At 44.3% G+C, this 27,672-nt stretch overlaps 1 protein-coding gene across 1 annotated transcript in view; it reads left to right on the top strand.

The window, feature by feature from the left end:
• TRPC3 (transient receptor potential cation channel subfamily C member 3) overlaps positions 1-27,672 on the top strand; it is a 70,094-nt gene that overhangs the window by 33,900 nt on the left and 8,522 nt on the right. The window contains exons 4-9 of the mRNA XM_083571137.1: positions 8,763-8,927; positions 10,183-10,399; positions 12,581-12,814; positions 14,073-14,337; positions 15,373-15,568; positions 26,228-26,437. Coding sequence (XP_083427263.1) covers positions 8,763-8,927; positions 10,183-10,399; positions 12,581-12,814; positions 14,073-14,337; positions 15,373-15,568; positions 26,228-26,437 — 1,287 coding nt within the window. The remainder of the gene's footprint in view (positions 1-8,762; positions 8,928-10,182; positions 10,400-12,580; positions 12,815-14,072; positions 14,338-15,372; positions 15,569-26,227; positions 26,438-27,672) is intronic.

Below are 27,672 nucleotides of genomic sequence, written 5' to 3' on the forward strand. Positions count from 1 at the left end.
GGGTGGCTCCTGCGGACCAATCAGACTGCTGCATTCTGGATCCTATTGTTCTAGGATTCAGCTCAGTACATAACAGATGGCGAAGCCAAAATGGATGGAGGAGCAGAAGTGTGGGGGAACCCTCTTGATGAGAGCAGACTGTCCATCACTAAGCAGCCCTCTTGGTGGAGAGAGAGAGAGAGAGAGAGAGAGAGAGAGAGAGAGAGAGAGAGAGAAGCTGCTGGGAGAGTGAGCAGGAGTGACAGAAATAGTGAAAGACGAGTGGCCTCGCTATTGTACTGGCTTTAACTCTGCCTGCTGCTGGCATGTGGCCCCAGAGGAATGTGATTCTTGGGCAGGGAGGGAGAAAGTTCCCTCCTCTGAGCTACACCAACTAGCAACAGGCTCTCCGGGGTTTCAGCCAGGGTGTTTCTCAGCCATACCTGGAGATGCCATGGACTGAATCTGGGGCTTTCTGTGTGTAAACACATGTCCTAGCACTGCACAATGGTCTTTCAAAGCTGCTCTTCCACTCACAGAAGAGCTGTTCTATATCCATCACTAGAGCTTTGTTTGAGAAAAGTGGAGGTAAACCCAAAGATTACGTTCCCTTATGCAACAGGCCAGTGTCTAAAGCAGAAGCATGAGAATTTCTGTTGTATATTATGGCACTGTGCCAATTCCATAGGTGAGTATGACAGCAGTTTGTACGTAGCTAAAACAAAATGCTGTTCATCCTGAAGAGAGAACAGCGTGTTTTCACACACACACACACACACACACACACACACACACACTGCATAATAAGCAGTCTCTAATTACTGCTGTTAATTTATCATCACCACTGTATCCATGACATACTGAATCTCTCTAATGGATCAACCCATGCCTAATATTTGCAGAATAGTAGTATTGGCCATTTTCCTTCTGCCAGGGTTCCTTGAATCTAACCCTGTGGTTTGGATCCAACTGTGGTTGCTACAAGGGGGAGAATAAATTCCCCACATACACGTTTGACATGAGTTGATAGTGGAGGCGGTACATAGTAGAGATAGTACTATGTAAGCGCATGACAGAAGTCATTCAGCCGGCTGGGCCAAACTGCAATGCTGGCTTCCCGGCAGCTGTGTTGCTCCCACTTGCCAGGAGGAGAAGGAATGAGTGGCGGGGAGGTTGGCTCACAGGGCACCTGCCATTGCGCCCACACTGCCTGACCTCCCTGCTGCATTGCCGTTCCCTCTCCTCCCATTAAGTGGCAATGAGGCACCTTCTGGGAAGCATGGTTAACTTGATGATCTCAGTAGGTGGTCTCATGTTGTGGTAACCATCCACTCAGCCACTATGCAGTTGCGAAGTGCTAGTTGTGGCACCTGCGACATCCATAGCCAGTTTCAATCGCTGAAAAGCAAGGACAGGAATGTGTCTAAAATCCCTGTCACCACATTGTGGTCACTGGTGATTTGACCTAGTAACACATCTCACCAGCTACCACTCAATCCGAAGAGCCATTTCTACTCACTGTATTATTCTGTTCAAGGGGATGTGGGTGGTGTTGTGGTCTAAACCACAGAGCCTAGGGCTTGCCGGTCAGAAGGTTGGCGGTTCAAATCCTCGCAACAGGGTGAGCTCCTATTGCTGTGTCCCAGCTCCTGCCAACCTAGCAGTTTGAAAGCACACCAGTGCAAGTAAATAAATAGGTACCACTGTGGCGGGAAGGTAAATGGCATTTCTATGCACTCTGGCTTCTGTCACAGTGTTCTGTTGTGCCAGAAGGGGTTTACTCATGCTGGCTACATGACCCAGAAGCTGTCTGTGGACAAACGCCCTCTCCCTCGGCCTGAAAGCGAGATGAGCACCACAACCCCAATATCGCCTTTGACTGGACTTAACCATCCAGGGGTCCGTTACCTTTTTACTTTACCTATTATTCCATTCCCTGTTCCCTAACACCTCTACAGTGGCTATATTGGGGTATAATTCCTTTTCAAACATGAAGTTTTTGTATTGGATGACCATAAATGGGCGATCGCTTGTTCAAAAGAATCTCACGCCGGGACTTCCGGAGGCGGCGCGACCGGTAATGGCTGCCTTCTCCGAGTAAGGAGAAGGGAGCTCCGCTGTAAACGGGTCGTCCGCTACGGCGAAGCGGAGACCCATTCAGGAAAACCACAGGTGGCAGAAGCCTGTGGTCTCGGGACCCGGCGGGCGCCAGAAGCAGCCCCCAAAACGTTGAAGGGACCCCGTAAGGGGCTCCGGATCGCGGAGGGGGTAGCGGCGCTGTGGGTCGTTGCGCAAACAGCGAAGTGAAGCCGCATTGCTGTTGCCGGTCAGCGCTGTCCTTTCTTCCTGCAACTTTTCTGAACTTTGGAAACTACAACCCGTGAGTAAATTTGGACATTGAAAACTTTCTGAAACTTTTGTCAACTTTCTGAAACTTTTTGAGAACTTTATGAAACTTTTAAAACTTTTCTAAAAAGTTGAAATCTGGCTGAAAACGGAGTGAGGATAAGCAGGAAGCCCATCTCCCGCTATACTGAACTTTAAGCAAAGAGCAGGAGGAGTGGAGACAAAAAGTTATGCGTTAACTAAATGCTGGCACCCTGTTAAAGCAGTTTTCTGAGTGAAAGACTTTGAGCTATTGACTTTTGCTGGTCATATTCGGGGTGCACTGATATCCTTCTTCTGTGGCACCAGTGGATTATAAAATAAATAAGAATCTCTGGTGCTGGAGCTGCCTGGATGAGCACCAGTTTGCAACTTTGGATACATTGAATTCAGGTTTTGAAACATTCTGAGTTGGAACTGGATACTTTGAAACTGTTGCAGTCAAGGCACTGTAAGAAACACTGTTTTGCTTTAAGTTTTACTCTGCTAAAAATAATACATTGTGGAGGCGATAGACATGGATTTAAATTTATAAGTTTAACTTGGACTTGATCTTTTCCCTGAAGACGTATTAAGCTCCCTCTAGAGGATTTTGGACTTACAGCAGTGACTTTGTTTTACTTTCCCTTTCCCGGCCTCTGTTTGACTATTGCATCTGGGACTTTGCTTTCTCATGGGAACAACTTGGATTGACCTTGGATTACAGATAACTTTGGAATGAGTGGCGCAAGGAGAAGAGGAAGGACTAAACAAACAACTCTAACTTTATCTGCAGCCTCACAGCGTAGATCTTCTGTGCCGGCCTTGCCTTCCACTTTGCCTCCAGACATAGAGGCGGCCTCCCTAATACAGGCAGGGGAGGGTGAGACAGAGGAGCTGCACCTGGGAGATATGGCTTCAGGGACAAGTAGCTCTGTCTTGGAGAAAATTTTGGAGAAACTGGAGGCTCTGGACAAGAAGGCTGATTTGCATACAGCTAAAATTGAACAGAACACAGAAAGCTTGAATAAGCTGACTGGACAAGTTGCACAGAATGCCCAGTCTATTGGAGAATTAAAGGAGGCTGTAGGTGAAAATCGTAAACTGGCTGAAGATACTAGTCAAAGATTGGAAGAACTTGAGAAAGAAGTAAGACCACTCAGCAAACAAGTTGGAGAACATCAGATTTACTTTTTGATGACAGAACTGCGAAACAGGGAGACCAACTTGAGGATACGGTCAATACCAGAGGTGGAAGAAGATAATTTTATTGAATTTCTAACTAAGGAATTTGCCAAGTTTTGGAAGTTAGAGGAAAAAGACTTTAAAATTGTATCTGCTTTCAGGCTTGGCAGAGTCAGAAGGACAGAGAAGCCCAGAGATTGTTTGATAACACTGAGATCAAAGGAGGAAAGGGACAAGATTTTGGGCCTGCACTACGAAAAGTCACTAGACATTTTGGGCAAGAGAATTGAAATCTACAAGGACATTCCTAAGCAGTTGCTGGACCTTAGATCTAACTACACGGAATTGGCAAGACTGTTGAGAAGCAACGCAATTATCTTCAGGTGGGAGTTTCCACAAGGATTATCCTTTACCTACAGAGGGAGAAAGATCAAAATCAAAACAGTGGAAGATAGAGACAAGTTTTTGGGAGCACACGGAGAAGACCTCCACAAAGGACTTGGATTGCCAGCGCCAGAACTTCCAGGGGAGCCCGCCCCCTCGGATCCTCAAGGACCGGAGAACAAGGTACCACCCCAGAAAGAATAACCAGACCTATCCAGGATGTCTCTGCAGCTTTTGAGTTGGAACATAAATGGCTGTAACAGTCCCGAAAAAAGGTCTAAAATTTTTCATATTTTAAAAAAGGAACAATTGGACATTATATGCTTACAAGAAACACATGTGATTAGGCTCCATAGAAAGGTGTTAATAAATAAAAGGCTTGGTCAAGAATTTATATCATCGGATACAGTTAAAAAGAGAGGTGTAGTGATCTATGCAAAAGAGAGCCTTTCACCAAAATTTCTCTTTAAAGATGAAAGTGGAAGAATCCTCGCAATAGAAGTACAGTATCAAGGAGAAAAAATTTTGATATTAGGAATTTATGCTCCAAATGAAGGAAAATCGGATTTTTATAAGAAGTTGCACGAGATCATGCTGGATTATCTGGATTACAACAACGTCATCATGATGGGGGACATGAACGGGGTCGTATCAACAAATATGGATAAGTCACAGAACCAGAACATTACTAAAGAGGGAAGACTACCTAAGACCTTTTTTGAAATGACTGACAATATGGACTGGGTTGACATCTGGAGAGTTAGAAATCCCCTGGGAAGAGAAGGAACATTCTTTTCTGAAGCTCAATTGACTTGGACACGAATCGACCAAATATGGATAACTAGAAGTCTGGCACCTAAGGTGAGGAAGGTGGAAATCTGCCCCAAAACATGCTCCGACCATAACGCCTTGAGAATGGATATGACATTGATCCCAATCGGCTCCTTTAGATGGAAGATGAATGATGGCCTGTTTAGAGATCAAAGAATTGTAAAGAAGGCCCAAAAAACCTTAAAGGACTATTTTGAGATTAATTTGAACACTACGGTGGAAAAAAGAACTATCTGGGATGCAAGTAAAGCTGTGATGAGAGGGTTCTTGATTCAACAGAATTCCTTAAAGAAAAGATTGCAAAATGAAAAGAAAGATAAAATTCTGGAAAGTATCAAAGAGTTGGAGAAGAAGTTAAGATCTAACCCGAAGTCCCAACCGATTCTGAGAGAAATCAAACTTTATCAGGCGCAATATTCCAAGCTGATAAATCAGGAAATAGAATGGAAGATTAAAACAATGAAACAAAAAACTTTTGAATCGGCAAATAAATGTGGGAAACTGCTAGCTTGGCAGTTGAAAAGGAGACAAAGATTAAATACAGTAACAAACTTAGAGGTTGAAGGAAGGAACATTCAGAACCCGGGAGAGATTAGAAAGTGCTTCCAGAGGTATTTTAAAAAGTTATATACTCAAGGGCCACAAGATGAAATAGAGATTACACAATTTTTGGAGAGAAATGGTTTAGCAAAGCTGTCAGAAGAAAATAGAACAATTTTAAATGGCAAAATAACACGACAAGAGATTGAACAGGCCATCCTGAGTCTGAAACAGGGCAAATCACCAGGGCCAGATGGACTGACCTCTAACTACTATAAGACATTGAAGGATTATTTGATACAACCTTTGTTGGAGGTCAGTAATGAAATAATGGAGGGGAAGAAGGCGCCTGAATCGTGGAAAGAAGCATTTATCACATTGATTCCAAAGTCAGAAACTGAAAAGACACAACTCAAGAATTACCGTCCCATCTCCCTTTTAAATGTGGATTACAAAATATTTGCAGATGTTTTGGCACGAAGATTTAAGAAAGTTTTAAGTGAGATAATCCATAAAGACCAGGCAGGCTTTCTCCCGGGCAGACATATGTTTACTAACACAAGGAACATCATAGACATATTGGAACTTTTACAAACAAACATAAACACTAAAGCAGTTTTAATTTTTATAGACGCGGAGAAAGCCTTTGACAACATTTCTTGGAAATTTATGAAGGGGAATTTAAAAGAAATGGGAGTGGGACGGGGGTTTGAGAACGGGATTGAGGCAATATATTCAGAACAAAAGGCTAAACTGATAGTTAACAATGTGGTTACAGAAGAGTTTAAAATTGAAAAAGGTACACGACAAGGCTGCCCGATTTCCCCATTACTGTTTATCTCGGTTCTGGAAGTGCTCCTGAATATGATTAGGGGGGACCGGTTGGTGGAAGGGATTCAGGTCGGAGCGAAACAATATAAACTTAAAGCTTTTGCAGATGACCTAGTTCTGACATTACAGGAGCCGGAGTCTAGTTTGAAAAGAGTACTACAACTGATTCAAAACTTTGGTCGAGTGGCAGGATTTAAGTTAAATAAGCAAAAAACTAAAGTTTTGGGGAAAAACATGACAGATATTGAGTTGGAACAGCTTCAGAAAGAGACAGAACTAAATGTGGTTAAAAAAGTTAAATACCTAGGGGTAAACATAACAGCAAAAAATCTGAGTTTATTTAAAGATAATTATGAAAAATGTTGGTCAGAGATTAAGAGAGACTTGGATAGTTGGTCAAGACTAAAACTTTCTTTGTTAGGCCGAATAGCTGCCATCAAGATGAATGTATTGCCAAAAATGTTATTTTTGTTTCAGACACTGCAGATTGTAGACAAGACAGAGTGCTTCCGGAAGTGGCAGAAAGATATTTCTAAATTTGTCTGGCAGGGCAAAAAGCCCAGAATCAAATTTAAAATATTAACAGATGCGAAAGAAAGAGGGGGCTTTGCCCTGCCAGATTTAAAGTTGTATTATGAAGCTGCAGCTTTCTGCTGGTTAAAAGATTGGTTACTTCTTGAAGATACAGATGTCTTGGATTTGGAAGGTTTTAATAATGCGTTTGGATGGCATGCATATTTATGGTATGATAAAGCTAAGATAAATAAGGCCTTCAAGAACCATATTGTCAGAAAATCAGTTTTTAATGTCTGGACAAAATATAAAGACTTACTGGAGAATAAAACTCCGAGGTGGCTGTCACCCCTGGAGGCTAAGGCTCGGAAAAGAGCCAATATGGAGGCCAACTGGCCAAAATATTGGGAGATAATAGAAAAGGATGGTGACAACTGGAAATTGCAGAGTTTAGAAAAGATGAGAGACAAAGTGCGAGACTGGTTACACTATGCTCAGATTAAAGAAGTGTTTAAAAATGACAAAAAGCTAGGATTCCAAGTGGAAAAGTCAAAGTTAGAAACTGAACTGTTAGAACCTAAGACTAAGGTACTTTCAAGAATGTATAACTTGCTGCTGAAATGGAACACACATGACGAAATGGTAAAATCAACAATGATAAAATGGGCGCAGGATATTGGGTATAATATTATGTTTGAAGATTGGGAAAGGTTGTGGACCTCTGGGCTGAACTTCACTGCATGTAATGCGTTGAAGGAAAATGTGATGAAAATGATGTATAGATGGTACATGACCCCTGTTAAACTGGCTAAAATATACCATTCGTCTGATAGCAAATGTTGGAAATGTAAGGAAAATGAAGGAACATTTTTTCACCTCTGGTGGACCTGCCCTAGAGTGAAGGCCTTTTGGGAGAAGATATATAATGAATTAAAAAAGGTGTTTAAATACACCTTTACTAAGAAATCAGAGGCCTTTCTCCTGGGTATTGTCGGCCAGAGTGTGTTAAAAGAGGACAGAACATTCTTTTTGTACGCAACAACAGCAGCAAGAATATTAATTGCCAAGAATTGGAAAACTCAGGAGCTACCCACTGTGGAAGAATGGCAGATGCAACTGATGGACTATATGCAATTAGCCGAGATGACCGGCAGAATTCGAGACCAGGGAGAAGAAAGGATGGAAGAAGACTGGAGGAAATTTAAGATTTATTTACAAAAATATTGTAATTTGGCTGAGTGCTGAATTGGATGCCAGTGCAGACAATTGTCTACCATTAAATTAGATTTAAGGCTGAATTATATGTTAAACCAAATTAAGATTATTAATTAAGATGAGTTAAATGATAATTTGTTTGAAATTAATTTAATAATGATGTAAGTGTATGCGGGAGGTGTGGGGGAGTCCCATGTAACAATTGAGAGATGTTAAATGGACAATGATAAGTGCTTATCTAATATATGCTTTATTTGAAAACTTTAATAAATATATTAAAAAAACAAAAGAATCTCACGCCATGTGAAAATTTTGTCCCTAATGGGGAGGCAAATTATTATAACCTCTTTCACATTGTTCCTTGTATTCCATTTTAAAGTGGTCCTGTTTTGTTTAGGTTTTTTTAAGAGCATTTATGCATGGAAACGGTACGCAGGAGAGGATTGTGAATTCACACTAAAAAGAATAAAGGCTTTATCCCAAGTATAGTAATGAGAGGGAGAAACATGATTTCTAGCATGCGGCTCCTGTGTCTAAGTAGGAATATGCTTGTAACATGATCCAGTGTCCCAATAGTTGTGTGACACAAAATTATTCATCATTATATAAAGATTTGACGGAAACTGAAAGGTTCTCTCAACTCTCAACTGAAATATCTCTTCTATTAACATGTTAATGTTTGCCCTATCTGTATTCTTAGGAAATGGAAAATGTGAGCTGTTGCAATAGATGCAATAGACTCTTTGTTCCTCCATATTCTGCTCCATCAATCCAATTTGCCATGCTGCTTGGGGCTGATGGGAGTTGGAGTCCAACGACTTATATTGGGGAGAGGGGCACAGGTTACCCCACCCTGCAGTGCGTTATTTACATGTGCTTCGGTATCTGTGTAACTTGTTTTTCTTCTGTTTTCCCCACAGTTTGTGGCCCATCCAAACTGTCAGCAACAGCTGTTGACCATCTGGTATGAAAACCTCTCAGGACTACGGGAACAGGCCATAGCGATCAAGTGTCTAGTTGTGCTGGTGGTAGCACTGGGCCTCCCATTTCTTGCCGTTGGGTACTGGATTGCACCATGTAGCAGGGTACAAGGTTTTGTTTTTGGCTTTTTTGGTGTGTAAATGAATTTCATTTCAGAAAGCCCTCTGTTGAAGTGAGAGACCCAGTCGTGTGCTGGAGGCCGTATTCCTGTTCTCTTGATACCTTGCTGAAACCAAATGATTGCTATTGTTAACGTAATTGTGATTATTCGTTTCCATTACACCATAATGTTTTACAGTTTTTTATCCTGTACTTCTGTTGGGCGAGTGAATTTGGAGCATGAATACCCTTGTTACTAAAAGGAAGTAACACTCTGTGCAAATAAAATAATGCTAAAGATTAGTAATTTATAACAGGTTTCTAAACTAAATAAAATAGGTTGTGGCTGCTCTGCTTGGATGACCTAGGGAAGAGGTCCTGTATCTTCTTCTCTCCTCTCTTATGAAGAAAAGCTATCTCAAGTATGATCTGTAGGCACACGAGGCCATCATCTTGCTGAAGCTAATGAGGTCTGGTCAACGCAAGAACCTGAGAACTGCATGAATACCCCCTCAGGCTCAATGGTGGAAGAAATGTTGGATATAAGTTTATGAAAAGAAAAACACACACACACTATCAGGATCAGTATGTGTTACCCAACATACTGGTGGCCTCATAGGCCTCCTGTTAATGCTGCTTACTTGAGATAATAATAATAATTTATTATTTATACTCCAGCCATCTGGCTAGGTTTCCCCAGCCACTCTGGGCGGCTCCCAACAGAATATTAAAAACACAATAAAACATCAGACATTAAAAACTTCCCTAAACAGGGCTGCCTTCAGATGTCTAAAAGTCAGATACTTGTTTATTTCCTTGACATCTGATGGGAGGGTGTTCCACAGGGCAGGCGCCACTACCAAGAAGGCCCTCTGCCTGGTTCCCTGTAACCTCACTTCCCTCGCAGTGAGGGAACCCCTAGAAGCCCCTCAGAGATTGCAGCAGTGTGTGGGGTTGCTTTAGACCAATTAAAATGTATCAATCAAAACCTTTTCAACTTTTGCACAGGATTGCCAACAATTTGGTGCTACTTTTCATCAAAATGTGATTCCGAAATGGTTTACAAAAGCATAAAAATATACAACAGTCATTTAGGCGAAGAATTCTTAAGTATGGCTTTACAGTAGTTAAATTGCATGCAAAGAAGTATCCCTAAATTGAAATTTAGCATTAAATATGCATTTTTGGCACATGCCATGTCTGTTGAAAGTGAAAGCATACATTGATTAAAAACAAATCTATTCTCCTTTGTTTTCTCAGCTTGGAAAAGTTCTCAGAAGTCCATTTATGAAGTTCGTGGCACATGCAGCCTCCTTCATTATTTTCTTGGGTCTGCTGGTGTTCAACGCTTCAGACAGATTTGAAGGGGTCACAGTATTACCCAACGTGACAGTTACTGATTACCCTAAACAGATTTTTAGGGTTAAGACCACTCAGTTCAGCTGGACAGAGATGCTGATCATGGTATGGGTGCTTGGTATGTATATAGCCTCTCTATCTCAGTGTCAACCTGATTAGTTTCTGTGGCATTCTTCGATAAAACTGCTTTCTGTCATAGCTATTGTATGCTGCTCCTGTACAGTTGATTTAATTTGTTAATTCATTTCGGGGTCCATGCGCACCCTGAAAAATCTGTATCCAGGGGCACAGAGCGCTTATGCGCATGCGTGAGCAGCAAAACCCGGAAAAATACTTCCGGGTTTGCCACTTTTGGAACCCAAAGTTTACATTACTAGAGAGTAACCCGAGGGTCTATTGTAGTAGATTTCTAGGCAGAGATCTCACAAACAGAACTACCGTATTTTTTGCTCTATAAGACTCACTTTTTCCCTCCTAAAAAGTAAGGGGGAATGTGTGTGCGTCTTATGGAGCGAATGCAGGCTGCACAGCTATCCCAGAAGCCAGAACAGTAAGAGGGATCGCTGCGCAGCGATCCCTCTTGGTGTTCTGGCTTCTGAGATTCAGAATATTTTTTTTCTTGTTTTCCTTCTCCAAAAACTAGGTGCGTCTTATGGTCTGGTGCACCTTATAGAGCAAAAAAATACGGTAATTAAAACTAAGCATCATTAATGGTTTAGAGTAGGGCTTTCCAGACTTTTCATGGTGGTGACACACTTTTAGACATGCAGCATTTCGTGACACAGTAATTCAGTTTTACTAGCAAACTGGAGGTTAAACAAACCCCTTTGTAACCCTGGGAGGAGCACGGGGAGCATTCACACGACACACCTACACACTGCAGCCGACACACTAACGTGTTGTCGTGACACGGAGTTTGGAAAGCTCTGGTTTAGAGAGTGCTACTTGTAAAACGTATATTTTTTGAAACAAAGAGCTGGTGTAAGGTTTTGTCGCAAAAATCGCATCAGACTTCTTCCCAGTGACCTTAGATGTTCAATGCAAATTACAGCATATGTGTTGAATACCCAAGGGATCTGGGAAGAAGTCTTTCTCGCTCCAGTAAATAAATAAATCTCACTACAACTTAAAGAGATAAGAGAAGCAACATGATAGGCAGATAGATCAGCTAGCCAAATCTATAATGGCTGTGTTTCTTAATTTAGACTGAACTGAAAATCTCAAGAGCTTAGTTAAATAAACTCTGGAGATTGCACATCATTTCCCCATAGCCTGGGAGTGTCAATAGCCTTGATCACTGATCCCTAGAGCCTTAAAATAACTCTGGCATTTTTATTTTGCTCTCAGAGACCTTATTGTAGAGGACTAAAAATAATTTAAAAGTTGTGGGCCGTAACCAAGTCAAATTCAGAGTACAGCCATTAAAATAAACCAGTGTTAGACAAATCTGTTAATTTCAACGAGTCTGTTGTATGTTGCTCCAGTAGTCTTATTATGCATATGTCCTATTCGAATATTACCCTGTACCTGTATGCCTTTTCAACTTCATTAACATCCTCTTCAAGTTCATATAAAATGAATATCCTCTCTAAAATTGTGGAGGTCTGTTCTCTTAGCACAATAGAATGCCAGAAAATTTCAGAGCACCTGAATCTTCCATTAGACATATGAGTGTGCATACACACAACACCCCACATATACTTTCTCTTTCCTTTTCTTCCTGTCACCTTAAGGTGACCCGGCTGCTCCCAGGCTAGATGACTGAATGGAATAAATCCATCAATGCTGAGCAGCAGTTTCTCTTCTGCAGGTGAGAATAGGGAAGTGTTACTTTTACAGGTAGTGCTCAGGAGGGAGGCTGGAATACTTCCGCCAAGCAGCTGCTGAAGATTACCTTCCTCACTTTCCTGCAGGACTAACCTAAGTCTGGTAATCAAGATAAGAGCTCAGATAATCTGAGTGTGAGTTTGGGTTAGATATGCAGATTTATATGTCTTGCTTGTATTCCACTTTGTGCTAACATTTTACGAGGTCTGTTACACCAGTAATATTGCAGAATGGGCCTATGACCCTGTACAGAAATCTAGTGTGACAGGTGAGATCCTTGCAGTTTTCTGCATGGAAGTGTCTTTCAAGTATGGCATGCCTTGTGTAAAGCAGCTAAGGAAGACCTAATCCATTTTCACTTGTACAATTCTATGTATGTCTGTTCAGACGTCAGTGTCGCAGAGCAGCGGCTTGCTCCCAAGTCAGTGTGTAGCAGTCTTCACTATGTTTTTATTGCTTTTCTGGTTTTTAGGTATGATGTGGTCCGAGTGCAAGGAGCTTTGGACAGAAGGACCCCGGGAATATATTTTGCAGCTGTGGAACGTTCTGGATTTTGGGATGTTGTCTATTTTCATTGCCGCTTTCACAGCAAGGCTACTGGCCTTTCTACAGGCTACAAAAGCACAGCAATATGTGGACAACTTCATTCAAGAGCCTGACCTCTCTGAAGTCACACTTCCACCAAACATAGAATATTTTACTTACGGCAAGTCAAAGAATGTTTTCGTGTCTCTAGTATATTAAAATGGCTAGCATCCTTTTAAAGAAGTAGCATGAGAATTATCACAGGAGATGCTCACTCAGTGGGACACAGCTGCAACAAAAGCATCCTGGAAATGGCATTGCTATTATTTACTGGGACAGGGTAGATTGGCTCTACTGGCGCAGCCCCACTACCCCCACATTGACCCTCCCAGTAAGTAATAGCAATTCTGCTGCCAGGATGCTCTTGTTGCAGCTCTGCCCCACTGGGTGAGTTGCACCTGTAACCTCATATAACCACCCAAGCATACTTGGGACGCAGGTGGTGCTGTGGTCTAAACCACTGAGCCTCTTGGGCTTGCCGATCGGATGGTCAGTGGCTTGAATTCCTGTGATGGAGTGAGCTCCTGTTGCTCTGTCCCAGCTCCTGCCAACCTAGCAGTTCAAAAGCACGATAAATAGGCACTGCTGCAGCAGGAAGGTAAATGGTGTTTTCGTGTGCTCTGGCCTCCGACACGGTATTTCATTGCTCCAGAAGCAGTCTGGTCATGCTGGCCACATGACCTGGAAAGCTGTCTGTGGACAAACGCCGCCTCCCTCGGCCTGAAGTGAGATGAGCACCACAACCCCATAATCGCCTTTGACTGGACTTAACCATCCAGGGGTCCTTGGCCTTTTACCTTTACCTTTACTTTTTTGAGCCCAGTACAAACTTATAAAATCAAGCCTCCTCCTGAAGATGCTACTCCTTGCATATGACCTTACAAATTATGAAAGAAAAGTTTTGATTTTTCTTCTGCAATTACATTTAATACATTGATCTCCACCCGTTGGATCTCTTCTATCATGCCCTCAAACAACTTTCTATTTTTTTCCTATTTTTGTTTTAACAGCATCCAGCTTGAAGAAGAGTGTTACAAAGCTTGGTGTCTGTTTTGCAACTTTTAATAAATAAATAAATCCAAATAAAGATATTATTCTGTTGAAGTTTTGAAGGGCTACAAACATTTATAAGTAAATCAAATCACTTTAAAGCTTTCTGGCCTTTTTCATCACAAAGTCATGAATTAATTCCTCCAAATCAACTTCTCTTACAAGGTCGTGGTGAATTCGAATTACTCAAAAATATCTATTCAGCGCTATAAATATGTATCTTTATCAAGATATATGAATATAGAACGGCCAGATATTTTATTTTTTTAACAAGCAATAAAAAAATACACGTAAAGCAACAGTTTCTCGTTTATGTCTCTTTCTTTCAGCTCGAGATAAATGGCTTCCATCTGATCCGCAGATCATATCAGAAGGTCTTTATGCAATAGCTGTTGTGCTTAGCTTCTCTCGAATAGCTTATATCCTGCCTGCGAATGAGAGTTTTGGCCCATTGCAGATTTCCCTTGGAAGGACCGTAAAAGACATTTTCAAGTTTATGGTCCTTTTTATTATGGTATTCCTTGCCTTTATGATTGGGATGTTCATATTGTACTCCTATTACCTTGGAGCCAAAGTAAACGCAGCATTTACGACGTAAGTAATGCGTATGAAAAAAGGACAAAACTTTTGCATCCTCTTTGTGGTGGAGGCTGCTGGAAGTTTACAGTACAAGTTAGTTTACACATGCATGTCCATCACAATAACTTGTCACTCAGTTCATTTGGATGGATTCAGCTGATTCTAGCTTCTCCTCTGTCCCCTCCTACCCATAATTGCCTATCCCGAGAGTAAATGTTACTAAATGTATTTGAATTGCAGTTATTATATAGGTATAACCAGGTGCATTATGTAGTCAGACAAACTATCAACATTCTTATGTTGCATTTTAAAAATGAAGCATACAGGGCATGTGATATTGAAGATTTGTATGAATGTACAACAGATTGAGAATGGTATACCATACAGTCACTCATATAATAATTGGATTTTTTCCTGCAAAAAAAATGCCAAATCTACACCATTCATGGACTAATGCATTTATAGTTGGGGCATGTAATATTGCACGTGTGTGTCCACTGCACATGCTATAATACGCAGTGACATATAATAATCATGCATTTTTCATAAAAGCAAGCAATTGTTATAAGAATCACTCTGTGCTATGTTGAAATAGCTGTGCATGCACACACATGTACATTTGGTACTTTTATATATAAAAAGAGCAAGTCTGTTGTGACAAGTTGAGCTATGCCTCTGCACTATATTTCATTTAATTTTTGCACAGTTTGCAGGGAGTTCTAGAGATGATGCCATTTACTTTATTAAACAAGTATCTAATCAAAGTTGTAAGGCAGCATCTTGGTGTACAAGGATATAAAAAATGGCAATACACCACCACTTTCCCCTGTCAAACTTAATTCTGTTAATACAGCTCACCAGCCGCAAACATAATTGGCAATATGCAAAAAAGCCACAGGGGAATCAAGTTATCTGAAAACATTTTATGTTGCGAGCATCTTGTTTTGATTAAATGTCTGCACTAGGATCTTTGAATCATCTACTTTTAAACAAAATAATTTACAAGTATTTATATTTGAATTCATTAACGTACCATATTTTTTCATACAGAGTTGAAGAAAGCTTTAAGACCTTATTTTGGTCAATTTTTGGCTTATCAGAGGTCACGTCAGTTGTCCTCAAATATGACCACAAATTCATTGAAAATATTGGCTACGTGTTGTATGGAATATACAACGTAACAATGGTTGTGGTTTTGCTCAACATGCTGATTGCCATGATCAACAGCTCCTATCAAGAAATTGAGGTGGGTACTTTTCTGCTTTATTTTGCCCACCCACCTTGCAAAGATTTGTTCTGTATGTACTGTTTCTCAGCTTACCATAACTTCCTAGACCAGGCATAGGCAACCTTTGGCCCTCCAGATGTTTTGGACTACAGTTCCCATCATCCCTGACCACTGGTCCTGCTAGCTAGGGATTGTGGGAGTTGTAGGCCAAAACATCTGGAGGCCTGAAGGTTGCCTATGCCTGGCTTAGACCCTAAGGTATGTTAACTTAAGAAAGTTCAAGGGAAGAAAGCTTTCCCATTTCCTCTTCCTCCCTTCAGCTACTGTCACCCCCCACCTATAAAGTGTTGTAAAAATAAAGATAATGCTGTCAATGGCTACTAGGCATGATAGTCAGAAACTGTATGCTTATGAATCCATCCATCCATCCATACTCAGTGATCTAAGCCACTGAGACTCTTGGGCTTGCTGATCAGAAGGTCGGCGGTTTGAATTCACACAACGGAGTGAGCTCCCGTTGTTCTGTCCCAGCTTCTGCCAACTTAGCAGTTTGAAAGCACACCAGTGCAAGTAGATAAATAGGTACCGCTGTGGCGGGAAGGTAAACGGTGTTTCTGTGTGCTCTGGTTTCCATCACGGTGTTCCATTTGCCAGAAGTGGTTTAGTCATGCTGGCCACATGACCCGGAAAGCTGTCTGTGGACAAACGCCGGCTCCGTCGGCCAAAAGGCAAGATGAGTGCCGCAACCACATAGTCGCCTTTGACTGGATGTAACCATCCTAGGGTTCTTTACATTTTTTTACCTGCTTATGAATACCAGTTGTTGGATATTTCAATGGGGGAGAGTCGTCTTGTGTTTGGGTCTTGCCTGCAGGCTTCCTGTAGGCATCAAATTGCTCACTGTGAGAACAAGATGCTGGACTAGACAGGCCAGTGTCATGATGCATGATTCTGATTGGCTGCTCTTGTGACTGCAGGCCCCTCATATAAAAATTAATAGTGAGATAACTTCACACTCCATTTCTGTACATATTTATTTCCAGCGTTTAGATACTGCCCCATCACAAAAAAATCCTTTGGGAGGTTTACAAGTGAAAATTAAAACCATAAAATATAATTATACATCATCTCTGTGTTAATAAGAACATAGGAGAAGCCCTGATGGGTGAGAGCAAAGGTTAGATTTTCAAATTCTCTGTAAGCATAACATGTTTTCCAAAATTGAATAAATACAAATGTGCCTGATTTGAATAATTATTATGACCTGAGTACTGGGAAATAGGAGATTTACTGTAACAACATAGACACCCCCTCCACCTCACATAATTAATTTTGTGATTCTGATAAATAATTATGTCACATTCTATCAACACAGTCATCTTTGCTGTGTCAACAGGACTCTGTGGTGCTGCTGATTACATTAATATGAAAACAAATACTAAAGGGACTTTAAAACCTGATTTATTGTAACATAAGCTTTTGTAGATAGCTTACTTGTTAAGATCCAGGAAGTATCAATTTCAGTTTGAAGATATATCCATGTATACTAGGCTGGATAAAAACATGCATTTCTGTGAACAGAAGGATCTCTTAAAAGCAGAGTCTTGCTAACGAAAAGGGGTGTGAGACAATTTTTGCCAGTTCCCCTCCTCCCCTATTTAAAAAGGTTAATATCTGGTGAGAGTTGGTGAAAATGCATTCTGGGAGTGTGTTATGATGACTAAACTGCATTTCCAAATATTAATTATTCAGTGTGTAACCTAAGCATCTTTTTCTGCTTACCATATTTAAAGCTTGGTTCTAATCCTAGGTACATATTAGAAATACGTAGGTGTTTATTCTAAAACAGCCAAGGCTGTACTTAACATCTGCAGGGTGTCAGGTTTTCAAAGAGGGCTAATGTGCGTTACTTAATCAATTACTGATAGCCACATTTTTTATTCCAGAAAGCGCCTTATTCAGCAGGACTGCAAAAGACATCATTAAAAAAATTAATCATATCATCCTGGATGTTTATGTTCTAAACACAGTGCAGTTGAAATAGATAATAGTACATTTTACATGTAAATAAGATGTAGGCATGCTTGGCAAATAACTCCACTAATCTTGGTTCTCAAGAGAAACTTCCAGCGCTGTAGTGTTATTTTTTAGTATCCCGAATAATTAAGAATGTTATGCATCCTGGGAAATTCAAAGAAAGTTCAGTATGTTTTCAGACTAATTGACTGCTTTCTTTTTAATTTTATTGATTAGATTTTTATCCCACTCTTCTTCTAAGGTACTTATTGCCCTGTACATGTTTTTCCTCCTCTGCATTTTGCGTGCTGAGGTCCCCCAAAACACCCTCTCCCCAATAACTCACACCAGACGCACAATTTTTGTTTAAGGTTTTTGGCATAAATTTTGGCCACAACTTTATTAGCATACAAATTGTGAGTGGTTGCTTAGGCATTGGTTAAGACTATCTGTCCCCCCCCGCCTTGGGGACAGCACTGGCTCCCGGATTCCAGCGAAAGCCAGTGTGGAGGAACAAGTTCAGGGATAACTGGAGCTGCGACACAGACCCTCAGCTTCTCCCCGCATGCTCCTAGAGGCTTACACGGCCCAAACCCGATTCCAGGGGTTTGGACGAAAGGATGGTAAGCCCCTGAATTCCTTTAACGGAATTCCCGTGCAGCAGCAGCATTGGAGGGGCAGGCACAGCCAATCCATACCCCTCCACCAACCAATTTAAACCAATGCCTAACCGCCAACCTTACAAGTTGTGACGATTTGCTAAGCAGTAGGCAAAACCCAAGAGGCACACACTAATCAGCCATTCGGGAAAATTCCTACTGGGCCCCCGCACCAATGCGGACGACCCCATGACAGGCAAAGCAAGGTCAAGGCGCAAGCCCCAAACAAGGGAGGGCGGGCGGGAGATCCGATGTCCACAGCAAAAGAGAAAGTAGCCTGCTGTGGACCCTGCTTAAATATCCTCTGATCCCACCCCTAACTTTGCAACATCCAATTCTCCCCAGCAACACCAAACACCCACCAGTGTTAGGCTCCTTAATCTCCAATTGCCTGTTTACCACCAAGGGTGCTTTGACCGTCCCCATCCGCAACACGTGCTCTCCTTTAGTGAGAACACGCTTTGCGTGCTGAGGTCCCCCAAAACACCCTCTCCCCAATAACTCACACCAGACGCACAATTTTTGTTTAAGGTTTTTGGCATAAATTTTGGCCACAACTTTATTAGCATACAAATTGTGAGTGGTTGCTTAGGCATTGGTTAAGACTATCTGTCCCCCCCCGCCTTGGGGACAGCACTGGCTCCCGGATTCCAGCGAAAGCCAGTGTGGAGGAACAAGTTCAGGGATAACTGGAGCTGCGACACAGACCCTCAGCTTCTCCCCGCATGCTCCTAGAGGCTTACACGGCCCAAACCCGATTCCAGGGGTTTGGACGAAAGGATGGTAAGCCCCTGAATTCCTTTAACGGAATTCCCGTGCAGCAGCAGCATTGGAGGGGCAGGCACAGCCAATCCATACCCCTCCACCAACCAATTTAAACCAATGCCTAACCGCCATTCGAGCCCTTACGCTCGCCGCCAACCACTCACAGACACAACCAAGCCCTCAACTTTTCCACCACCGAATTTAACCAAACATCATTCCCAACTGATGACAGATGGACCCCATCCATCATAAACACTTCGGTGGCTTTGAACGTAACCAAAGGGTGCGAAATCACAAAGCCACCCAAATCAACCACCAACTTGCTCACAGCAGAATTAATCCGCTTTCTAACCCGTTCAGTTGCAGCCAAGCAGGGGCTACCCCGCCACTTGCGGCGTTGAAGCAATTGCGACCAAATAATCTTGGTCGCCGGCACCATGGCCGCCAATTCCATCAAATCTTCCAACATAACAGCACGGAGAACAAAACAGGAAGAAGAACAATATCATTCTCCCCCAGCTGAACCACAATCGCCGTAGGAGGGCCTTCCGTGAGCACACGCCTCTGCATCAGCGGTAGCAGCTCCTTCCACAGCATCCCCCGTCTGGAGATCCAGGACACCCTCACGTGCTGTGGGAGGCCAAGGCCATCACCCAATCCGGACTGTCGAGCTCTGTTAGCAGCCCAGTGTACAATACTGTGCCCCACAATCCAGATGCGTACAGCTGCTGAACCTAGGGTAAAACAGAAACGTAAGCACACGCAAAACATCATTTTCGTACATAACCTCTGTACGCATCAGACTGCCACCGTCCCAAATCCTTGATCCTCTCTGCCGATAAACCCCAGTGAGCAGCCGTCGTTGCGGCCCCAATCCGGAAGGAATGAGGAGCAAATTCTGCACCCATGAGGCCGCAGGCCGTGATAACCTTCCGCAGCACCCTGGTGAACTGGTGACGGGCCAATGGCTGTCCATTCTCATGTATGAACAAAGGACCCTCCCCAGGTGGACGTAAAGCCAAGTATTTTCTGAGATCCTTGACCGGGCAAGGGCCCCTTACCCCAGTTGCCGGGAGACGGATCACTGCTCCCCTTCCATATTGGTCAGTTTTGGAATTCCTGACATTGACTTGCAATTCAGACGAAGACAAGCTCACGTCATGCAACAGCAACCCCCTAGAACCTCCATCCCGTTTAGGCTCCAGGACCACCTCCCCCACTCTCAGGGCCCCGAAGAATGCTACTGAAAAGGCTGCGGAAAACAACCGAGCCTCAAACCTGGACCAACAGATGCCCCTCAATTTACTACGCATCTTGGTCAGAAGGGGCAATGTGATGGGGCGCCTGGAAACTGGTCTGGAGGGGCGAAGCCGCCCCCAGCCTTCAATTGCCTTCCGTACCACAAATTTTCCGCAAGGATCCCTGTTAAAATATGCCTTGCTGAAAAATGAAATTGCTGCAGAATGCAGTCTCAGCGTCCGTTGTGCCCGCCGCCTCTGAAATAAATGTGCTAGATACTGTAGCACCTGGGTGGAAGAATGGGGTTTAGCATCTCCCCCCACCACCGGCTGACCGGTAAACTGCAAAAAATCATTCCAAGCCTTCTGATAAGACCTCAAGGTAGAGGGGGCAAGAGATGCAGCTACTCCCTGCAAAACTAAGTGCTGCCAAGGTTCCAGAGATGATCCGGGAAAAATTCCGGACGGTCTCGAGCCTCTGGCGCCAGGGACCTGAACCGCTCCATCTGAAAACGGGACAGAGCATCAGCAATCTCGTTAGACACACCAGGCACAAAGCTAGCAGAAAATACAATGTTAAAACGCAAGCAATGTAACACAAAGGCCCGCAACAGGGCTGATACCCTAGGGGATCGTGAAGACTGCTTGGCGAGCACGTTCACCACCGCCAGGTTATCGGTCCAAAAACAAACTCGCCGGTCCCTGAAATGCACGACCCACAAGTGCACAGCCACTACAATGGGAAAAAACTCCAAAAAAGTTAGGTCACGAGTTATAGCTTCCCCACGCCAAGCTAGTGGCCAATGTTGTGCACACCACCTACCATCCCAATACAAGCCAAATCCCAAAGACCCCGCAGCATCAGAGTGCACCTGGAAATCAGTGTGGAGGTTCAAAGTGTCCTGCCACAAAGACACCCCATTGAACTCCTCCAGGAATTCTAACCAAATACGAAGGTCAGCTCTCACCTGGGCTGAAAGGCGCACCCTATGCCGCGGGGCTCTTAAACCTGACATGAGTCTGGCCAGCCGTGAACAAAAAGGTCTCCCCGGAGCAACAACCCTACAGGCAAAGTTCAGGTGACCCAGCAACGACTGTAGCTGTCGCAGGGTAACCTTCTTTAAGGGCAGCAATTCTTCAATGACTCCCTTAAGCGCACGTATCTTATCCTCCGGCAACCTGGACGTCTGGGCCACGGTATCTAATAAGATGCCTAGATAAGTCAGCTGCGTGGAAGGACCCTCTGTCTTCTCCGCAGCTAACGGCACTCCCAGCTCTTCCGCCAGGTTAGCAAAGGCCTGCAGCAACACAACGCAGTGCCCTGTGTCACTAGCTGAGGCCAGTAAAAAATCATCGAGATAATGGGTGACACCGCCCAAACCAGTTCTTTTGCGCAAGGCCCAATCCAGAAATGTACTAAAACATTCAAAAGCCGCACAGGCTACCGAACAGCCCATGGGCATGGCCTTGTCAAAGTAAAAATTCCCATCGAACTGGAAGCCCAGTAACCAAAAGTCATCGGGGTGAATAGGAAGCAGCCGGAAAGCAGATTCTATGTCGCATTTTGCCAATAAGGCACCCGGCCCAAATTTCCGAATCATCTTGATCGCCTGATCAAGGGAAGCATACCTCACCGTACAAAGCTCCGGGGGAATGACATCATTGACTGATGTGCCTTTTGGGTGTGAAAGATTATGAATTAGGCGGAATTCCCCCGGGGCTTTTTTAGGAACTATACCCAACGGTGAAATATGCAAATTGGGAAATGGGGGACAAGCAAAGGGGCCGGCCATACGATGTAAAGCCAACTCCTTCCCAATTTTCTTGCGTGCTACTTCCGGCATGTCCTTAACCGACTTCTGGTTAGCAGGGTTCCTAGCCACCGGGGTAGAAACCACCGGAATCCTGAAACCCAACGAAAAACCATCCCGTAAATAAGCCGCAGACTCCTTGTCTGGGTAAGCCTGCAATAAAGGCAACAGCTGCTGCAGCCGTACCGGAGTATAGGCCAAAGAGAAAAAGGAACTACTTTGCTGCTCCCGCAGCTGGGGCCGGTGAGGCAGCTTAGGGGGGCTGCTGGGAGCCCCCCCCTTTCCGAAAGGAACGCCGGCCCCCAGCACAAGCCGACGCCGGATGGTTCCCAGAGCACTTCTCACAAGCGTGTGAGTACCTGCAAAATTGACGCAGGCAGGTACCCTTGTTAAAATCCCAGCAATACAATTTGCGACCCACCCTTGCAAGAGCAGACTTAGGCTTCTGCTGTTCTGCTGCCTTCTTATCAATACGCGGCGCCACATAAGTAGTCCATACGTCCAAATCCTTCCGGTCCCAGCGGGCCGTGGGGATCTTAGCTGCCCTGCGCCTAAAATTCTCATCATAAGATAACGCAGCAGATTCTCCAGCCATCGTGAAGGCCGAACGGACAATCGATAAATACACCCATAAATGCAAAGATCTCCTGGGATAAGCTGCGGACACCACTCCTGCAAAAACTTGGAAGCTATCCAGCCAACGTTCGAATGTCCTGTCAGCCTTTGCTAATACTGACCGCTTTTTAGCAGCGGAACCCTTTTCCTGTGGGTCCTGACCCTCCAGAGGAGGGGCCAGGCTGAAAATGTCAATATACCGGCCGTCCAGGATCCTGGACCGCAGCTTAGTAGGCAGATGGGCACCGGGTATAAGGTCCCTGGCCGAATTAGTGGCAACCTTCACCTCGGGTACCAAAATCCCATCTCTACAATCCTGCACTGCTCCGTACTTTGCCCTGTGGGAGTTCGCCCTACGCTCCCAAGCCCACTTTGGAAGCCCTGTTGTCTCCCCAAAGCCCCAATAAAGCTTAAGCGCAGCATCCTCGTCGCTGCTTGAGCAAGAGGATGAAGTACCTGAGGAAGAGGATGAAGTGTCCCTCCGACTTCTTTTAGCACGCCTCTTGGAGCCCTTTTTGCGACGACGATGTCCACCCGAAGAAGTCTTCGGGGGTGGAAGAAGGCTGTCCTCCACCGAAGACTCAGAAACGTCACCTTGCTGAACAGTACCCGGAACAGACTGAAAAGAAACAACCTGTGAATGACCAGGGACCGGCCTTACAGCCGCAGGGGACGACGCACCTGCCGCCTGCGCTGCTCTAATCCGAGCAGATGCCCTTCTCCTGGCCGCACTCCTGGCACCACCCCTGCCCCTTCGCGTGGCCACCGGCAACACAGGTAAGCCCGAGGCCTGGGCCAAGGTGTTAGGTGAAGAACCCCCGGCTGCTACAATCACTCTCTCTTCTTCACTAGATGACGACGCCGGAGAGGCTGTGCAAGCAAGAGAGGCTGCCCTTGCAGAAGAAGTCGACGGAGTTGAACATCGATGGAGCAGGCCATCCATTTCGGCTTCGACCCGGGCCAGAGCAGCAGGGTCACTAGCCAAGCCAGTGACCATGGATTGGAGGCGACTCAACGACGGGTTTGGCTCAGGAGAGCGCAAGGCCTGAGATGGGCCTCTTATAGGCCGCTTTGCCGAAGACAAGGGAACCGGCCTCTTTGCTGCCTTCTTTTTTGGAGCCATACCTACTACAAGTGGAAACAGAATTAAACAATTAATACCCGCAACCAAGCAGAGTTGCAAGCAAACAAAACAGACTAAATAGTGAATTAATGCAAGCAAATTCAATTGGCTGCAAACATACAGACCACCACCAGGTGGCGCAAGCTACCACCAAGGCTCAGTAACAAGGCTGCACTTGCTATGAGCGACCACTAGAGGCCAGCACACAGTAAATGAGGCAGAAAATGGCGCTCCCGCCAAAACTGCCCAAAATGGAGGGCTCCCCGCCCGACCCCCTCCAAAGGCCTCGCAGCAGGCCCCAAACCAGGCCAAAGCAGGGCCCAGGCGTGGCAAGAGCGCCCCGCTGTGCCGCAGCGCTCCCGGAGCGGCTCCTTCGCGCTGCCGCTTCCGCCCCGCAGTGCGCGCCACAGCGCGCCAAAAACCACCGCCACCCAGGCAGAAAAGGATCGCGGGGGCCCTCCAACGGCCGGGAAGCCCCCCCCGCGGGCACCCGCGGACGCCCCGGCCCACCCAAGCCCTCCCAGGCGCAGGGAAGGCCTAAAAAGGCCCACCTGTGCGCAGGCCGCAGCGGAGGCGCCCTCACAGCGCCTCCCGCCGAACGGCCCGCCCCAAGCACGTGTGGCGCCCCGGAGCCCGCCGGAGCGCGCCGGAGGCCCGGGGAAGGCCCGGGCCGGGAAGAAGGACCAAGGCGACCCCCCACCCGGTAAGTAAAGCGCTGGAGGGGGGGGAGGTTTTAAAATAAATCGGATAAGGGGAAAGTACAATTTAAATATTATATAAATATAAAAGAAAATTAACTTAAAGCGCTCCCCCAGGCCCTGAACCCCAAGGCAGGCTCGAGGACCAAGGAGAGCTTGATAGGGAATAAATTAAATGAATAAGGAAGCCGAATAAATGAATCAAAGGAAGAAAAGGAGAGAAGAAAAGTTTAAATACAACCAGTCCTTTACTGTGTCCGATCAGATCCGATGTCCACAGCAAAAGAGAAAGTAGCCTGCTGTGGACCCTGCTTAAATATCCTCTGATCCCACCCCTAACTTTGCAACATCCAATTCTCCCCAGCAACACCAAACACCCACCAGTGTTAGGCTCCTTAATCTCCAATTGCCTGTTTACCACCAAGGGTGCTTTGACCGTCCCCATCCGCAACACGTGCTCTCCTTTAGTGAGAACACGCTTTATCCTCACAACTCTGTGAAGCAGGTTAGGCTGAGAGTGATTGGCTCATGATGATCCAGTGAGCTTTGTGGCTTAATGGGGATTTGAACCTGGGCCAACGCTCTTATCGATACAACACTGACTCTTCATATGTTGCAAACAATGGTATTTTACAGTGTTGAACCTCCTCAGACCATTTCTTCAGTTTAACTGTGGGGAACACGTCCAAATAACTCTGCATTGTTAATAGGTTTATTTTTATTACTTAGAATTATAGCTCTCTGTATTGCATTATCCAGCTCTTGAATGACTGTGGGTTTCTATTCAAAGCAATAGAGTTTCAGGCTGAAAGAATCTCCCCAAGAAATTTGTGTTCTGGCATGGGGCTTGTGTTGTTGTTGTTTTTTAAAAAATCCTACTAGGCATGGCTAAATTTGTGGAAGTACGTTAAGTCACTCTTTGGATATCAGCCATACTCTTGTTTTGTCCCAAGAGTACTGAAAAGAAGACGACGAGATTCAAGGACTTGGGAATAATAGAATATAGTGGGGGGGGAAGGAAACAGGTTGCAATCCTAAGCATACTTATTAGGAAGTAAGTCTCATTTTATTCAGTACATCTGGGTAAAGATGTTGATGATGAGATGGAGAGAATTGGGAAAAGGTGAACTTTTGACAAAACAAAAGTGAATATTTAATGCCAGCAGTAGCAGCACATAACCAGGAGACTCCATACTTCAGAAGATTGCACTCCAACTTGTGGAGGGTGTTCAGAACAAGGATGATGTCTATGTGGAGCTACAGTGCTAGTTCCTGCAGAACTTCCTTCCACCCCGGAACGTTTACTGAACATTACCAGAGAACACCTGAAGTGTGAGCGCTACTCGATATGCCTAAACCCTGCCACTTCCTTGCAGGATACTTCATATAAGTCACTGGAGAACAAGTATGGCTTGAGGGACTTTGGTAAAGAAAGAGGAGGACTCTGTAATCCTGAAGATTGTAGTGTGGTGTGTTTCCACTCATGCTTCTCAGTAAACCTTGTTTTACCCAGGAGACAGAGCAGGGAGTGCAGTCCTTTGTTCTTCCTTCTAGTTATTCACTGCTGTTTCTGTTTCTTGCCTCTTCTCTTCTCATCTTTTTAATAATTGAAATTGCTTGCTTGTTATTCATGTTTTTATCCAGTAAGGCACTTTGTGTGTCCCTGCACAGAAAAATGGGGTAAAAATAATGTGCAGTTGAGTAAGACTATGTAAAAATAAATGAATGAAGATTTCTTTGTTCCCAATGTAGGATGACAGTGATGTGGAGTGGAAATTTGCTCGCTCTAAGCTCTGGTTATCATACTTTGATGATGGGAAAACCCTGCCACCTCCATTCAGTCTTGTCCCAAGTCCCAAGTCTTTTGTTTATTTCTTTATAAGGATCATTAAGTTATTTAAGTGCAGGCGGAAAAGGCTGCAGAAGGATATGGAACTGGGAATAGGCAACTCAAAATCCAGGGTAAGTGCAAATCAGACTCACTCTGTTTCATGGAACATTATTTTTTAAGCTTTTGCTATTTCTTGAACTCTAAGTAATGATGAAGTATGCATTGCTGATCACATTCTAGGGTCTTTCCCATGGAAGGCCCTCCAGATGTTGTTGGACTACAGCTCCCATCATCCCTGATAATTAGCCATGCTGACTGGGGCTGATGGGCAATGGAGTATAGTAACATCCAGAGGGCCACAGGTTCCCCACCTCTGGTCTTCTACATAGTAGGGAAAGAACCAAAATATGGAATAATGAAAATAACCAAAGTATGTCTGCATCCGATCTCACATAGAGACATAAATGCCTCATGTGAGGGAGATGGCTGGTGAGAGCTGAATTGTAAGCTATATCATGGAAAACTGATTGTACCCCACAAGAAAACAGATGTATACGGGGCACTGCAAACAAATACGGCCTTTTCCTTTTCCCCTTTTCAGCAAGCCCCTTTTGTCATGCAATCCCTGTGGCATTATTGGGTGAGTTAGCAGAATCAGACCTTGCTATTGCGAGTGTGTTATATGTGTGGGGGCTATTGGAAGCATCCTCTCTCATTCAGTTCCAACATACCTTTTCTTTCCAGGGTTAATTTCTGGCAAAACCAAATTCCCAGTCTCTGGAATAGTTTATAGGGATGCATGTGTATCAGAGTTGGCCCGCCTTGGGCAGTGAAATTCTGCAGAGTGGCACCCCTGCTAGTGCACTGTCCCTGCTGCCACATGACCCTGGTATGCGAGGCTTTGGCAGAGGGGCAGTGGCAGAAACTTCCGGTTTCACCTCAGGCTGTGAAATGGGCTGGCCTGGCCTGGTGTGTGTGTGTGTGTGTGTGTGTGTGTGTGTGTGTGCGCGCACACACACACACACAGGCATATATATATCACTTTAAACGATTAAGTAGCTGAAGCACTTAATTATAAATTAGTACGTTATAATATTTTACTTCTCGAATCTTCCTTAGACTGGCCACAAGCACAGAGCTTGGGGAGCTAGCAGCCAGTGCAAGCTAGTCTTTAAGTGTGTGGAATGTTGAATTTGTCTTCCATACTTGATTCCAGTTCAGAGAATAGGTAAAATACATATTCTTATTTGAGCACATCCTTGAAGTTGAGAATAAATACATGCACAAGTAGTTTGTGGAATCACAGCTCAGCTTGTTTCTTTCAGAATGTTTTTGCTGAAAAATATACATTTCTGTAATCAGTTAG

The sequence above is a fragment of the Podarcis filfolensis genome (genome assembly GCF_964270895.1).
Source record: "Podarcis filfolensis genome assembly, chromosome: 9".
Classification (NCBI taxonomy): domain Eukaryota; kingdom Metazoa; phylum Chordata; class Lepidosauria; order Squamata; family Lacertidae; genus Podarcis; species Podarcis filfolensis.